We start from the raw sequence: 16,811 nt of genomic DNA on the forward strand, positions 1-16,811 counted from the left end.
GTGTACATAAAATTTGTCTTTTTTTCTCATTATACGGATCATATTTAGAGTTATAATTTTTTTTAGAGCTAGATTATATGATTCTTTACACTATATATTTTTCTAGAATTTTTATGATTATTTCAATAATGTTATGAATTTTAAGAGTATTAGAATGTTATATTTTTATTTTTATTTACATATCGCTGGTTGGAAGGGTGACATATTTATTTTTTTAAAACCTATCATTTATTGGAAGGGTGACATGTGCTCGTCACATTTCCATCAAGCAACATACGCCTATTTTGGTAATTTTTTCAAACTAACACCTATCTTTACAGTTTTAAATTCTTGAAATATAAAAAAAAATATCTGACAACGAGGTCAACATGAACCCATTCCAACCTCACGCAATTTTCTTTCTTAGCAAACCCAACCTAAAGACATCTCCAACAGAGACGCTATCACACTCTCAATCGTCAAAATAGCATGTGCAATACACACAAAAAAAAAAACCCTCCAGTAGATATGCTATCGCACACACCATTTTTGGAGACCCTCTAAATCGCCCTCCCCGCACGTCAAATATAGTGTGTCCTCACGAGCCGCCATCGAGCAACTGCCACCTTCCTCCCCTTCCTCTCTCCCCTTCCCCATCGACCAGCTGCCCATTCCTCCCTGTTGCGATGGTCCTCTGGCCCTGTTCGTGCGGATCTTCTACGCCGTCCTAACCTTATCGTCGGTCACTTCCACTTCCATCCATCTAAGGTGAGGAGCGCGGGGAGAGAAGCACAGGGACGAGGATCACCTATGCTTGGATGAGCTCACCCGAGGTTCGTATGGTGTGGAGAGGTGATGCAGTGGTGTTTCACGGTAAAATGTTGTCACTTGGAGTTGGAAAAAAAGGTCATCTCCGAGCTTAAATCCAGCAAGGAATCGATGAACCGATAGGTTCGAAGGAGGAGCCTCAGACTCCCTGCAGCAGCTTGTTGGTGGATAGGTATGTACAGTGATATATTTGAGTAGATTCGCTCCTACTGCTACTACGTTGTTCGGTTGTGGGGAAATATCACCGCTGCTGCATACGCAACCAAATGAGGAGATGAGTGAGAGCACGAGAGGAGGTAAGGAGGCTCATCCAAGAATCTAGACGGATTTGTGATAAGGAGCTAGGCACCTCATGGTAGCTCAACTCCGACAAGAGGGAATGAGAAGAGATTACTAAAATTAAAATATAGAAGAATAGAATAGTTTGTTAGAGTAAAAAAGATACCAAGAGAATCTTTTTAGATACCCTTTCTTATAAAAATATAAAAGATACAATTTAGCTAATCTGTTAAAAATGCTCTAACCCGCTTTTAGCAAACCCAACCCAACCCAAGCAAACCCAACCCATTGGTAGGCCTAAACGTTGCATACGCCATGCAGCCAGAGACGTTTGATAATTGAACTGTTTCATCACTAACAACCAAACAAATCACCCAGCAAGTCCAGCATTGTGCTCCACAAGAAAGGCCTTGCAACCAGGCGATGCCGTACAGTACATACAGTGCTGAACTGACACCAATGTCGCAACTATCCTGCCGTACAATTACTAAATGTATTCCTGCAAACGATACACCACTTACTACAACTTTGAACGGATAAGTGGATCTTGCCCTCTTGCCAACTCTTCGCCACATAAGCTGTTCACAAGTTCGGAAACTTCGTATTATACTCCTGTGCAGACTGCAAAAAAAAGAGAAGGCAACGTTTTGTTTTTTTCTAATAAAAGGTTAAAAACAAGTGCCATTAAAAACAAGGTATCATGAACTCAAGGTGATTCGGTACCATAAAGGTTGCCGTAATCATCTTTCCGGCAAACCATCTTCCATGAAGTGCTTGTTGTGCCTTCGTTGCTGCCATCACACCATCGAAATGCAGATACACAAAGCCAGAAGTATTCCTGATCCAAAATAGCAACACATGCGAAAGATTAGAAAGATGATGTGAAGATGAGAAAACACTGCTAGTAAAATGCGGAAGATATGTTTGTTTTGATAATGAGGTAAGTTGCACATCGTTGACTTTTACCTTCTCACATATGTATTTGAATGACCTACCAGAGTAGCAGAATTACTAAGACAAAAATAAACCTTGGAGAACTTTGTGCAGCCATCTATCATGCAGGTTACAAACTACTCCAAATCCCATAAAATACACATCCTACGTTTGCTGTCTGATGCAAGTAACTACTTACAGATATGTAGACATTATTGGGGTTCAGAACAGAAATACCAAGAACATAATTAAGGGATTCAGAACAGAAATACCGTCCGACAGAAAGTCTCACATCGGACATACACATGGTAGTGTTTCTCTATAATTAACTATTACTCCCTGCGTTTCAAAATACAAGGAACAGTTTCACTCCGTATGGTCTTCAAGACTGAACTTTAGCCATTAGTTTCTCTTATATTATATTGTACATAACAAAAATCATAATTATATGACTGAACTTTGGTCAACGATTACCAAACTTGAATCTTCATATGAGTGTGCACCTTATAAAAAGAAAAGAGTATTATTTAGGTTGGCATTATATTTCAAATTCCCCTTGTCCAAGGTGACTGCAATTGCATTAAACTACAAACAAAAGACACCCATAATAACTTTTATCAAGCAATGAGAATGCCGACTTACTTGTCAATAAAAATGTGCTTCACTAAGCCAAACTTGGAACATTCTTCTTGGACATCATCTTTAATATCCAAATCAAAATCAGGATCCGTCTGCAAAAAGATGGCAATTCCCATCGATCAGGTTGGTAAGATCTTTGTCCCAAGCGAGTTAGGGTAGGCTAGAGATGAAACACACAACATATAACTAAATAGATGATGTGAAAACAATAATAATAATAAAGGTACTAGTAATAGTAAAAAAATAAAAGTAATATCGGTATAAGAAGACTAATGCATAAGTTATGGTTCTGACATGTAGATTGCTAACTTCCACGCGCTTCTATCCAATGAAGAATAATATGGATATGAAAATAACACAAAAATAACAACAATAAATTTTGAATCAGCCAAACAAAAACTTATCACATACACCTAAAATACACAAACAGATTACAAGCTTCAAAAGAAGAATACCTCCACTGCTGGGTCAAACATGTTCTTAAGCAATAGGAATTCAGTAGGTGCAGACATGCCCACAGATTGAGTGGTAACAGGAAGCACAGGTGCCACAGGAATTGATCCAACAGCAGATACTGTTTGCTGTAGAAGAGGAGCACCTGCTGGAGGAGCCCCAATAACTGATGTCGCTGGTAGAGCCATGGAGGTGCTCACCCCAGCAGCACCAATACCACCGGTTAAGCTGCAGATAACCCAAAAACAAAAGATGGTCAAAGGAAATTAAGAGAGCAGAAATTGTTGAGTGAAATTCTGTAAAGTACAGCCAAAGCATTGTACAAAAGATCCGATTCCATGGATGATCTTAAAAATTAACATGCCATGCAAAATAAATCCTGATGATTATATGTAGATGTCAACTAAATAGGAGTTGCTACAAAACAATGCTCCCCAATATGCTATGACCAGCATTCATAGAAAACTGTCATTCTAATTATCCAATACTTCAAATCAATGAAGCTCATCCCCTATGTTTGTAGACAGAAGCAGGTGTAAGTAATACCATTTGACAGATATCTAGAGGGGTGCAAGGTGCCCTTGCAAGCCCAATTTCAAATATAGCTTTCACAAATTGACAAGAACATTTTAATATAGTAAACGAAATTAGAAATGAAGCAAGAAAGGAATCAAGCCAAATAGATCATTGCAATGCAAAGAACCTTTTCGGGATAAAAGCCTATAGCAATACCTGGTTGCAGTGCCACTCCGGTCCAATTTCAGCATAAGAGCAGCTCTGGAGCTTGCATTTAATGACTGCACACATTCCGTACACGTTTCAAATACATGGGCATAATCTTTGAGCAGAACAATGATACAAGTAGGTTAACTGGTAGCTCCCCTTATTTTTCCCTCTAACATAATACTAAACTGCTAATAAGCACAAACCATAGTGGTGAGTGCAGTAAAATGTACGAGCAATTAAAAAGAAGTCTGAAAAAAACTAAATAGAAGGTGAATGTAGGTATTATTGTGTTTAGTGAATAAATCATAGATAGCATATAACATCCTCTGTGTCACTCAAATGTTAGGATGAATGCATACGAAAATCCCAGTCACAACAGGTTATAAGACTTGTTGAACCAACAAAATTAACTCACCAAGCCTCCACCTTCATCATCATCCAAATCTCCAGTAGTTGCTCCACTAACTTGGACACCCACATGATCAGTAACAGCTGAAACCTGATTTAAACAAATATGAGAGATGCTCAAAGGATGACTAGCTGGCAACCATCTCTTAATCTGTTAAGTAAACCAATAACTGCTGAGAAATGCTACCTTAATTACTCTGCCAGCAATATCAAGCTGACCATTCAAGCTCTGTGCAGCTTTTGCGTCTTCAAGCCGTGCAAACTACATGGTGCAACAATATTAATGAGCAATTGAGCTGGAAAGGATTAATGGCAGAATTTCATGGGAAGAACTTACCTGAATGAAACCATAACCTTTGCACAGCCCAGTCAGGGGATCTAGAGGTAGCTGTACAAGCTCCACTTGGCCGAATGGTTCGAAGACCTGACCGAAGCAAATTCATCATGACACATAATAGATAGCAAGGAACCATAATACAGGTAACAAGAGTGAAACATGGTTCTGAAATATAAAGTCGGAGAACAAATTCTCCAGAGGAAACCAGCAACCTTCAACAGAAATCTGAAAAAAAAAATGCATTCATATGGCAGGTAGCTATTCGAATTTTTAATGAGTAATTCACAGCAGATCATACATTTTCTTTATCTTGACACCTTCAAAACAATCCCATTTCAAAATATTTGAAATGGATTAGACTCAAATCATTTTTAGCTTATACCAGCCACGCATTACTCTATTCAAGATGAAGATAATTTTACATACACAATATGCAATTCCTTATTTCCCGAGACAAATTACTATAATAGATGTGTCTCAACTAGTTGATGTTGTCAACTGGAAGAGGATTCACTGATAAACTTTCTCAACAATCAACATACTAAGCATACAAACTACTTTGCCAGTAGCAGCTTTGTTCATTAAATTTTGAAAGAATGCAAGCAAAACTCTCAAATTCCTAGGAACTAAGTGAAGACTGATACCTATTTATTTATTACAGCCTTAAGAAAGTAAGGCACCAACAAACCCCTATACATCTAAGTGGATAGATAACAATGATGCAAGAATTGCTACATGTATTTACTCGTGTTTTTTCATCCAGAATCAGGGAAAATTAAGCGAAGAAAAGAAAGTTAAATGTATAACTGATGTGGCTAAAATAAAAGCAGATCGAATTATTAACTTGTCTCAATTGGTCCTCGGTGATATTGGAGTGAAGATTGCCAACATACAACTTTCTTGCTCCACCTGAAGCTGCACCACCTGATGTTGCATTTGACTGAACCAAGTTCTTTTCAGCCTCTGATGGCTTAACCATCACTTGTTGCCCAAGAAGAGGTTGGCCAGACAGGGCAATCGCCATTGGAACAGACATAACATCGTAAAACTCGATGTACCTGTCAATTTAGATATATCTTTAGTGCAAATATCAAAGCATAAAGAAAAGGGGTTTTTCCTGTCAAGAAAGGGAAGACCAATAAATTGGGCTACATATGTGATATGTTAAGATATTTCAAATTTTTACAGAACACGTCAGGAATTTTTATCAAAATTTGTGTTGGAGGTTTTCGAACTTGGTTCTTGGTTGCCCCCTTTATTGCCTAGAAACCTGCACCAAGTTTTTGTCAAATACACTGGAATCAAACTCTCCTAGATTGCTGACTGACATCAGAATGGTCTAATATTCCATCTTACTTGTAAATTGCCGATATTCCCAGCAGGTAGACCAAATTATAAATTTTCAGTGTGCAATCCTGTGAGTATGGCAAATTGATGAAAAATGATCCCCAAGAAAACGCCAAATATTCAGAAGAGGCTCAAATAATCATATGATTGCAAATATATATAAAAAAATAAACCTAATAAAATCTGTTTGGCACTTTTAAAAAACCAGACATCTATTAGCTACCTTTGATATAGAATATTTTGACATACATAAATCTAAAATATGCAAAGAAAAATGTCTACAACAATGAGAAGGTTCCAGTAATTCCATATGACATCATCAAACTAAAGAAAAACCTACTTAAAGATTATATAGTGGGATAAAGATGAAAATTGCTAATGTTAGCATTTCAAAGTGCTAACAACTAACCTAACAAGTGATTATGTGCGACAAGCTTTCATCCTTTACTTTATTTTTCATGGTAATATGGTATATGTATTTTTGAAACATTTTCTGTGCACAAGTGTGAGCTGGAACCAGGTTTTCAAGAGTAATCCATAACAGAAACAAAATCTTAACCAGTACATTTCAGGTGGCCCAATTTTCTGGACTGGAGGTAAACAAAGCTAAATGTTTGGCAATACCCCACCAAAAAACAAAGAACCCAAACACTGCATACACAGGGGCATATATCACGGCAACTAACCCAACTCCTTTAGAACGTCGTGAGTTTCGGTCCATAATAAGGCGAACATCGCGGACCTACAAAAAATTAACAGTCTCAACATTAGAGGCCAGCTATCAAAACCCTAGATATGCTATTTGAGAAACATTATCCACCTTTAGCCAGTTAAGACACCTGTAAGATTGTAAGGGTGCAACATTTTTAAATAATCCATTCCACTTGATATCACATAAATTAAGATCAATTTGTGAGTTTCTGATAATAAAATTCATTTCACTAAAACACATCAACGCATATCACATCATCCCTTTAACTTCAAAGAAGAAACATAGGGAACAAATGCCTACAGCATCATGTACCAATGAATTTACCAAACTAGCTAACAATCTAATGAAACAAGGGAACATTTTATAACTAGAAAGCAGTATGCAATTTGTATGTTCGCACCTTCCCAGCCCTTGAGAAGAATTCATAAACGTCTCTTTCATCTGCCTTCAAGGATAGCTGCAGTAATGCTTAGAAACATTAGCTTACTGCATGAAATAACAAAAGTAGAGAATGTTATTCAAAATCAACCTGGAAGGCAAATACAGTCCTCTGGTCCCTTTCTGGATCAACTATTGGTTCTGTACCATCATCTTTCTTACGTCTGCACAAAAGAAAGGGAAAAAAATAATTTAGCGAAGGCGAAAGCAGCATAAGCAATGTATGAAATAATAATACACAGAATAGTACAGATAACACCATAATTTATTCATTTGGCAATCAGAGAACCCTGATAAGATCAAATAACCAGCTGCCTTCAAGCGCCCCAACTGTGCCAGCCCAAGCCCTGTTGCTAAGTTGCAAGTATTTCACGAGGAAATAAAAAAAAGAACGGTGACCTGATACCTTGAGTCAGGCCCAATTGCAGATGCCATCTGAAGACAGCTCTAGTGTATCAAATCTGCGAGTTCCCATATTAAGGTTCAATATTCAAGCTTAACAATCCTAGATGATAATAACAGTAAACTACAATGATCTTTGGGCAGCTTTATAAACAGCTGGACATTGATACTACTGCTACACGGTTTCTACAGAAATAGATGAATCATGCACATTCAATCAATAAATAAAGAAACCCTATCCCCAAGTTTTAGTGCCTCCTAAAGAATGTCCGAGCAAATATGAGGTTTAGCCTCACGGTGACAAAATATAGGTTTTCCCAATTGACGTTCCAAAGGAGTCGTAACGAGGCAATCGAACTTGAACCACATCAGACCTGTCCCAACAGCGATACATCACAACAGGAGAGTTCAGGAATTCGCACCTGACATCACGGTCACGGTAGTGGTGGCGCTCGCTGCGCTCGCGCTCCCGCTCCAGTTCCCTCACCATCTCCTCCTCTTCAGCGCGGCGCCGCTCCGACCGGCTCCGGCTCCTCCGCTCCCGCTCCCTCTCCGCGTCCCTCTCACTGTGCCTACGCCTCTCCCTCTCCTTCTCCTTCTCCTTCTCCCGGTCCCTCCCCTCCCTATCCTTCCCGCGTTCGCGGCTCTTCTCCTTCTCCTTCTCCTTCTCCTTCCCGTCATCCCGGTCCCGGTGCTCGCGGCCGCTGCGGTGCCGGTCGCGGTCCTCCCCCGAGCGGGAGCGCTTCGACACGCGCTCCTCGCCGCCCTCGCGGCGGCGCGAGCCGCGGTCCTTCTCGCCGGAGCCGTTGGCCGGCGGGGCGGCGGGCTCCACCGCCTTCTCCAGGTACTCGTACTCGTCAAACTCCATGGCGGCGCGGCTGTCGCGTGGGTGGATCGAGGTGAGGCGGCGAAACCCTAGACGGCGAGGTAGGCGGGGAAATAAAAACCAATTTTTGCGGTAGCAGAGATCAGAACGCGCAAGTATTTATTTTCAGGAAATGCCGTCGCTATGGAGCAGGACATCCATACGGCCGTATTCGCTATTTTTAAGATAGTAAAAGTGTATGTGCGACATACACGTGTAATTTTTATATATGTATGTAGATGTACTTTACATCTATTATATTATATGAAAACCATATACCCAAAAATAAAATAATATGTAAAGGACTTATTTAACTTCATAACACGTGTATTATATTCATGAAGAAAGAATTACGTAATACGATGTGCTATCTTAATGAAGAAAGAATTACATGAATAATCCTTTAATCACGTAATATAATGCACTAAATTTATTTAGCTTCATGACATACTTTTGTTTAACAAATTTTTTTACGCTCATTCAAGTAATTAAAAGATTTAGCTAAATAAATGCTAAGCCACGTAATTCTTTTTTCATTAAGATAACGTATTGTATTCACGTAATTCTCTCTTAGTTACGATAGCTCAATTTTCGGTATGTTCTTTTGCTATCTCTCAATCTATCTGCTAAACCAGCAAAATCAGCTGTAGAGTCTACAACAAGCAAACCATTATAGTAAGAATATGAATTCCATGCTCATCATGAAAGTCTCCAAAAGTAGCGAGCATCGCACTTTGCATAGTATCATGATCATATCTAAAATGAGGAAAGATCGTTGCACTAGCTTCAATCATGGTTCCATAATTTTTTCTAAAATGAATCTAAAACGACATTCGTTGAATAAAGAATTTAAATAATAATTATTACATAAATGTATGTGTATCAATCACTTTTGTTTAATAATTTTTTTACGCATGTTCAAGTAATTAAAAGATTTAGCTAAATAAATACTAATTCATGTAATTCTTTCTTCCTTAAGATGCTATCTTAACAAAATTAAAGGATTTAGTTAAATCACGTTCAATGTGTACGAACGCATGAATGTGCACAAATGTGAATTACATGAATTAGCATGAAAGCCACATAATTAAAGGATTTAGCTAGCTTAATGAATAAAGAAGAATGCTCTATTTGCATCCATGCATCAGAGTTTGGATGTTGGAACTTCCCCAAAGGTACTTATGTATCGAGTCAGCAATGCCAAATGTTAACTCTAAAACTCCATCTACAGATGCAGGTGAAATCGAGTCTCGATTTATCTGAGGGTTGATTTGCAAAGATGGGCATGCAGCTGGTTTCAATTTGTGTTAAAATATGAGGCTTGGGCTGCGTCATCTACCAATGCGTGTTAGTTGCATCTCTTGTCGAAACATTTGCTGGAAACATTTTGTATGGACGCACGTATGGTAGCTAGCATGGAAATTAAGAGATCCGTTTGGGAGATACCACTATACTTCCATCGCATACTATATATGTGGCACTGTTAGCTAGCTTGGAGATGTATAATTAAGTAATGGTCAAGATTGTTTCGTGTTTTGATTAGTGTGAGCAGCCTTTTCCGTCATGAACTTTAGGGTTAAATGTGTCATCTCCTTTGAACTTTTCAATGGCATGCACCAACCAAAAGGAATGGCCATACCTTCCTCGGTGCAAACATAATCTACAGCAAAACAGATACATATAATGGACAAATATAGCAAAATAAAAAAGAAAAATAAACGTAATGTAAATATATACTTTTTGGGACAACTATAGTTGGGTGCTCCTTCTTTTTATGTTGTGACATTGCTTTCGATAGTAACTATACACGTGCGACATGCACAATTAATTGTACAACTACATTTTCAGAATTATATGGACACTTATTATATTCTTAGTTAACGTAAATCAAGTAACCGAATCTCCACAGATATTTAACAAAACACCACAAGCAGAATGAAGACTAGTTTAATTTAGTCATGCTACAAGCTTGCAACTACTACAAGAAAAAAATATCCTCTTACAACTACAGATATTTAGGGCATCAAGAATAAAAATAAATGATACATCAAATAATATATGATAAATAGATAATCACGTGCAAATATAATATCACAACTAATTTATCTTTGGAAACACCAAATGCCTAATGCTCTTGACAATTGTTTGGAAAAGTGTAATGCAACCTGAACTGGGGTTTCATATAATCCAATTTCAGTTGATAAGAATTGCTTAATACATTTAAAGATGGTTGCTTAATACATATGTGCTCAATAAAATTGTCATAGCTAACATCATATATTCAGAGTCTAACCGTTGTGACAAAAATAGACCACATAATCGCATAGGACTAAAAAAAAACACAGCAAACATTAGGGTTTCAAAGCATAACTGGTATTGTACTTTGCTACTTCACTGGCAAACTACTTAACACAAAAGATAAAGTACCAAAAAACAAACCCACCCGTTGGTACACATGCACATAAAGCAACCTAATTCAGTACGCGTTTCATAAAACAACTTATGCCACATTTATATCAAATGAACTATCTATAAAAAATTTATGTCAGATGAGAAAAGAAGCTTCAATCATATATAACTACTCAAACATGAGCTCTATTCACATTTCATAGTTCCAACAAATAAGGAATATTGAGTACTGAACACCAATCGTCTCATCCGAAATTGGCCTTAAGATGCACGATAATGGCAGCATCTACTCTTGTAGGAAAAACAATGTTCAGAGTATAAGAGAAAAGCAATATGACTGAATGGAAAACTCAGAAACATTGTCGCACCAGTCAAAAAATGGCAACCCAAACAAGACCATGAGCCATTGCTGCACATTGACGCTGAATTACTAAATCCAAACTACCTCAACAAAACAAGCAAATATTGACTGGCATTCTTTGTTCTTTAACCTTACCCTAGACTTAATGTAGGAAGTAGCATGCACCGGAATCTTCGATGATGTCAATGTAGTAGGACTTGTATACACATAAAGGATAACAAATTCATGTCCAAACAGCAACAATATAGCCTTTTGCCCTAAGTCCAGACTCTAACTCCAGAATGATTTAAATTTTAACCACCCACTTCTTAAGTGTTTGAACTAATAAACCAATCTCCATAGAAAAAGACTGACACGAGCACATATAGCCCTGGAATTAAACTTGGTTTTCATGCACATGGGTACCATGTTACTAGAAAACTTTGCCTACACGTGTCTTATGTAACTAGAATAAGAAAATTTATTTATCCAAAACATAGATGCAGTGATGCACTAACCACTAATCTAAACCCTAGATTGCATCAACCCGCATCAAAATGCATATCTCTTAACTAGACATAAAAAATTTCCTTTTGTTACTAGTGCACAATGGGGTAGTTAATTTTCAGAAGTGTCCATTAGCATTCAGGTAGACAAAGAAAAATGGCTGCAGTAGCCAAAAAAGTAATTGAAATAAATGAAACAAAACACTGCAGCTAAAGTTGAAATCAACAAAGAATACTGGATAGCATACATGAATAAGTACATATAGAGCACAAAAGAGAATCATAATCAAAGGATGAAACAAACATGGAAAGGAAACAGGAAAATGTCACTTCAATGACTCAGCTCTGCCCCAATAACAACACAACCATTGCAACTTATGGTGGAAGCACCACGTAATCTCACTCTTTCTCTCTCTCTCTCTCTAAGTGAACTTACAAGTAGAATCGCTCATTCCAATATGTGACACCATTGCCACGCATCACCAACACCACCACCACCACCACCAGCAGCAACAACAACAATAACAACAATTAGTTGCAAAACTGGTTACTTGTTATGGTACAAGCCATCCTAGTTTAGCAGCAAACTGAACAAAATATCCAAGGTACCAATTCAGAAAGATGCTAAAAAGCAAAAGCTCTACGGGGCTTTAGATCATCACAGCCACATCAACTGAAGAATAGTACAAAACAAGAAAGGCAGTTCACTGCGGGGCATTTATATCATGAAAGCCATAGAAGAATGGTACAAAATAAAAAAAGAAACATCAACACATGAAGCGATGATAAATATCTGAAAAACCAAAGGAATGAATTGGAGTTTACAAAATGGATCAACACTGCACGGGTATAATAGTTGTGATGGTTTGAAGGGTGCAATTGCGAAAAACAAATTCCAAATACCTCCAGACCCACCAAGCTCCAACAGGAGCACAGGGCATAAACATACCTATTCAAGAAATTATTGCAATAAATCATAGCATAACTGAAAAGGCTCCAAAACAGAGTGAGGGTTCCAATATGATACCCACAGCAGCCATGATTGCTCAAAGGCGCTTATTTATTATAAGGGGACACAAATTAATCATGTTTGGAAATGCAAAAGAGCAATACATCCTGAAGAACACCAAAACAAATGGTGTTTATGAAAATAAATGAAACAAAACACAAACACCTGAAATTGAAATTACTAGAGAATACTGGACAACATAAAGGAATTAGATAGTGTTCAAAAGAAAATCTCTAAGTATGAAAAAATCATGGAAAGGGAATATAAATATGTTACTCAAATGACTCACATTTACCCCAACATCAACACATTAAATGCAACTTGGGAGGCAGCTCTAAATGAAATATGTAGAATTGTTCATTCTAATATATAACACCACCTCTACCCATCATCAATGCCGCCACACCAACAGCAATAACAATCAATTGCAAAACTGGTTACTTGTTAAGTTGTTATGGTACAAGCCATCCTAGTTTACCAGTAATTTGAACAAAATACCCAAGGTATTCAAGATGCTAAAAAAGCAAGAGTTTGGCTCACCCCTTGAGGTCAATGCTTGTTGTGCTGCCCCACTATCCTTGCTAAGTTGCTTCTTCTTCTTCCTTAAAATCTGCATGTAAACGTATTGTTTGGAGAAATCAAGCCTGCAGATTAACAAAGGGAGAAGTCCAAAGTTCAACAATATTCAGAGTGTAAGAGAAAATCTAGTCCAAAACGGATAGAATTAGACCTAACAAATATATTCATCGGTTACCAGCAATCAAGAATACAAACTATTGATCTTTATACCCATATTGTTCTGATTATCCAATAAAACCTGATAATCACTAATCTCTATGTTTATAACCACATCACTCATCACGCATTGCTAGATCAACTTGAATCCTTAAACAAAGAACCATAGCTAGGAGTAAAATGCAGCCAAGTTTGTAGATCTATATGAAACTGAGGCCTCAAAATTAGTCAAGAATGTAGGTTGAAAAGATAATTGATTATAGCATAACTGCATACTTGTGTACAGTGTCAAGAATTTCATGTTTGACCAGCAAAATTTGATCGAATAAGAATAACATTCTAACACTGAAACACAAAAATAAACAAGTCTGCAAGATGGCTTGTAATCTCCGAAAGGTCAAGGAAACCTATAAAGCTAAACATTATACCGATTCAGCAAATAAGAGAAAAGCGAAAAGGAAATGGAGAAACAAAAATCACCTGCAGATGAGCTAAAGTGGTAGGATGATCATTGCAACACTTTACTGTGATGGATTGAAGTGGTAGGATGATCAATGCAAGACTTATTTGTTGTGCATGATCCGAGGCTCACATCACGAGCTTGTACTCCAAAAAAGAACATATAAATTGAAAACTACTTGTACACAGCCCATTAATAGACTCTAGAGTTCAAATTTATGGAACGATGAGACTACGATGGGATTAAAAAAAATCTGACAAGGTAATCCGTGCATGTGACTCCTTCGGTCCTTCCTAACCTCATTAAGAGCCATGCCCTGCTGCAGTGACTCCTTCCTCACCTGCAGTCTGCAACAAACAACAACAACATCAGACACTTATAGATACGCCCTGCTGCAGTGACTTATCTGTTGGTTTTCCATTGATGTAGCCAAGAGAAGTGACAAGTTGAGCAAAAATGTTACTGCAATAATACTTGAAACAGCCAAGACGAATGAGGAGCAACCCAACAAGATTGCAACAGCGTCAAATGCATGCAGCCGGGCCAAAGAAAACGGTGGCCCGATAGCTCGACAGTGACCAGCCGAATAGACGTCCACACTGGAGGAAAATACAAGCGGTCACAGCTCAACGGCGACAGCACTGACGAGCTCATCACCGGTGTGGCAACTCAGGCCATGCACCCACCGCGGAGGCACAATATAGATCAACGGCAACACGCAAGCTCGACGGCGACCAGCCGAATAGACGTACACACGAGAGGAAAATACAAGCGGTCACAGCTCAACGGCGACAGCACAGACGAGCTCATCGCCGGCGTGGCAACTCAGGCCATGCACCCACCATGGAGACACAATATAGATCAACGGCAACACGCAAACTCGACGGCAATAGCACCTAGTGCCGACTGGAGTACCTCGACGGCGACGACACGAAGCCGGCCAGAGCGTGAGCTAGGACTCGACGGCGACGACACGAAGCCGGCCCGAGCGTGAGCATGGACTCGACGGCGATGACACAAGGCTGGCCGGAGTGCTGAGGCAAACCCTATGAAGACGAAGATGTCCCGAGCTACCTCAACAGCCACGGCGACGGGGCCGGCCGGAGCTAAACTAGGGATAGGGGAGAAGAAAAGTCAAACCACAAACTCCATCAATACTCACCATTAGTGGCACAAGCGGCGGAGTTGAGCTAAACCATCATCACAGATGGGTGACGGCGACGAATTCCGACGGAAGTGGCGGCAACGACGATGGAAATGGCGGCGGCGGGAGCATTTGCATGACTCCCGGCGACGAGCTCAAGAAGGGCTTCAGCCAGAGCAGAATAGATCGATCCCCTATCTACAGAGGCTTCATCTCCTATATAGGCCCCGACCACCGCCAAAGATTCAACAAAATTTGTGCCAAATATGCTATGATTCGGATCAAATCAGTTGGAAACGAAAGGGACTCTCCTACCCAATGAGTTTACAAAGGGTTCAAATGGGATTTGCTTAGAGATCGAATAGGATTCAGTTGACATTCCCTGGGGTATTTGAACTGGGAACAATGTCCTCGGGCGCACGTCGAGGGAGAAAGGGGCAGGAGGCCAGTCGCGCGGGGGTTGGTCATGCCGGGTGCGGAGGCCAGGCTCACCGACCGCGTAGGCCATGCGCTCCGGGAGCGAAGGCGGGCGCGCCGCGGGCCAAGGACGCTGGTGCCGGAGGCAAGCGCATTGGGGCTGGAGGCGGTGGATGCCGGGGGTAGGGCGTGCACGGAGGCACGTGGGCGGCGGAGATGGAGATTGGGGCCAGCGACGGTTGTTCTCGCGTGTGGGGTGGGTTGGAGGGTCCAGTCCCGGTCCCACGTGTCAGCGACGATACGCGACGTGAGGGATCCTCGTCCGGGTGGGAAAGGGGCGCGATGGTTTTGCTGTGGGGCCGGCTTAGGGTATGGGTGACGTATTCGTACTTTTATAGTTTAGATGAATTTTAAATAAACTTAAATGAAGTTTGAATCAAATTTTGCTTATAGTGTGATTAAATAATATGGACATGAATCAAAATTTTCTTATAGTGTGATTAAATAATATGATAAGGACATAATTGAATTTTACATATTTAAGTAATATTTAATAAATAAATATTTCAAGTCAGATTTTGTTGCTTAAAGCACTATGGTTGACTGAAATAATCTCGTTTGGCGAAACCACTTTTAAACGATTTCTCTCGGAAACACTTATACTAGTCATCGAAGATGTACAAAGTGGTACTCCTACATAGGTGGAAAACTTCTAAAAAGCAACATGCTTTTTATTAATATAGCAAATCGACCGTGCAACCAGGATTTACGAGAAGAAGTGAAGAACCATTTTATAACCATTTTGAAATGCCCAAGAATGACCGGCTGACTTGGCGACCCCCCCCCCCCCCCCCGTGTCACCGATCAACTTGTTATTAGCCGTACAACAATATTGTAACGAGACAGATTAGCCCTACATCAACATTGTGTCGTCGTTGTGCAGGCTGCAAATATATTTCCACAGCTACGACTCTTTGCTATGGACAGGCACCAATCTGATTTACTTTTCCTCTAGAAAACAAAAGGAAAACTCAAAGCACTTTGGGCTAAGCAATCCAGCGCAAGGAGAATTAGTAAATCGCAATGTTGGGCCTGCCATGAGGGCCGTAGAGGCACAGACCCAAACAAACATAACCATTGAGCCATCTCTAAGGTGGCGTTTGGATGGGACTGAGTTTGAGATAAGGATAGGGAAACGATGACATAAATTTAATCCTAGCTATTCATCTCTCTTTTAATTTCTATTTGAACCCTTCATTTATTTTCCTTTCCTTATCCCACCTCTCTTTTCCCAATTGACAAAACGCCACCTAAAGTCACAAGGTATACTCTCTTTTTTTTAGTGGACTAGTTCCATTCTTGCATGGGTAAAAACGTAAAAAGTATAATATGGAGGCCTACTGCACTATTGGCCATTTTTACTCCGGCAGTATATTAGTGTACCA

General features: G+C 39.5%; 1 protein-coding gene across 5 annotated transcripts; it reads right to left on the reverse strand.

Moving 5' to 3' along the window:
- Positions 1-1,201: 1,201 nt before the first annotated feature.
- On the reverse strand, positions 1,202-8,454 carry LOC133906987 (uncharacterized). Of its 5 annotated transcripts, XM_062348957.1 has the most exons (14): positions 7,904-8,043; positions 7,486-7,540; positions 7,171-7,243; positions 7,042-7,098; positions 6,589-6,671; positions 5,427-5,640; positions 4,583-4,669; positions 4,433-4,507; positions 4,253-4,336; positions 3,844-3,908; positions 3,114-3,339; positions 2,662-2,750; positions 1,810-1,924; positions 1,202-1,664 (listed from the first exon to the last, which is right to left on the reverse strand). In XM_062348957.1, exons 2-14 carry the CDS (start codon positions 7,512-7,514, stop codon positions 1,338-1,340), a joined length of 1,524 nt encoding a protein of 507 aa, XP_062204941.1. In that variant the 5' UTR covers positions 7,515-7,540; positions 7,904-8,043; the 3' UTR covers positions 1,202-1,337. The 5 variants fall into 5 exon arrangements, with proteins under 5 accessions (XP_062204941.1, XP_062204937.1, XP_062204938.1 ...); XM_062348953.1 differs by lacking the exon at positions 7,486-7,540 and having other exon boundaries at positions 7,904-8,454; XM_062348954.1 differs by lacking the exon at positions 7,486-7,540 and having other exon boundaries at positions 6,616-6,671; positions 7,904-8,453.
- Positions 8,455-16,811: the final 8,357 nt, after the last annotated feature.

The sequence above is a fragment of the Phragmites australis genome, chromosome 24 (assembly GCF_958298935.1).
Source record: "Phragmites australis chromosome 24, lpPhrAust1.1, whole genome shotgun sequence".
NCBI classification, from domain to species: Eukaryota; Viridiplantae; Streptophyta; class Magnoliopsida; order Poales; family Poaceae; genus Phragmites; species Phragmites australis.

Excerpts from the sequence above, each read along its gene's own strand:
- LOC133906987 (XM_062348953.1), bottom strand. The coding sequence starts at position 8,349 with ATGGAGTTTGACGAGTACGAGTACCTGGAGAAGGCGGTGGAGCCCGCC. Across the intron at positions 7,244-7,903 it reads TACCGTGACCGTGATGTCAG|ACGTAAGAAAGATGATGGTA; the intron begins GTGCGAATTCCT and ends TCTTTTGTGCAG. Across the intron at positions 4,337-4,432 it reads TTGCTGGCAGAGTAATTAAG|GTTTCAGCTGTTACTGATCA; the intron begins GTAGCATTTCTC and ends TGTTTAAATCAG.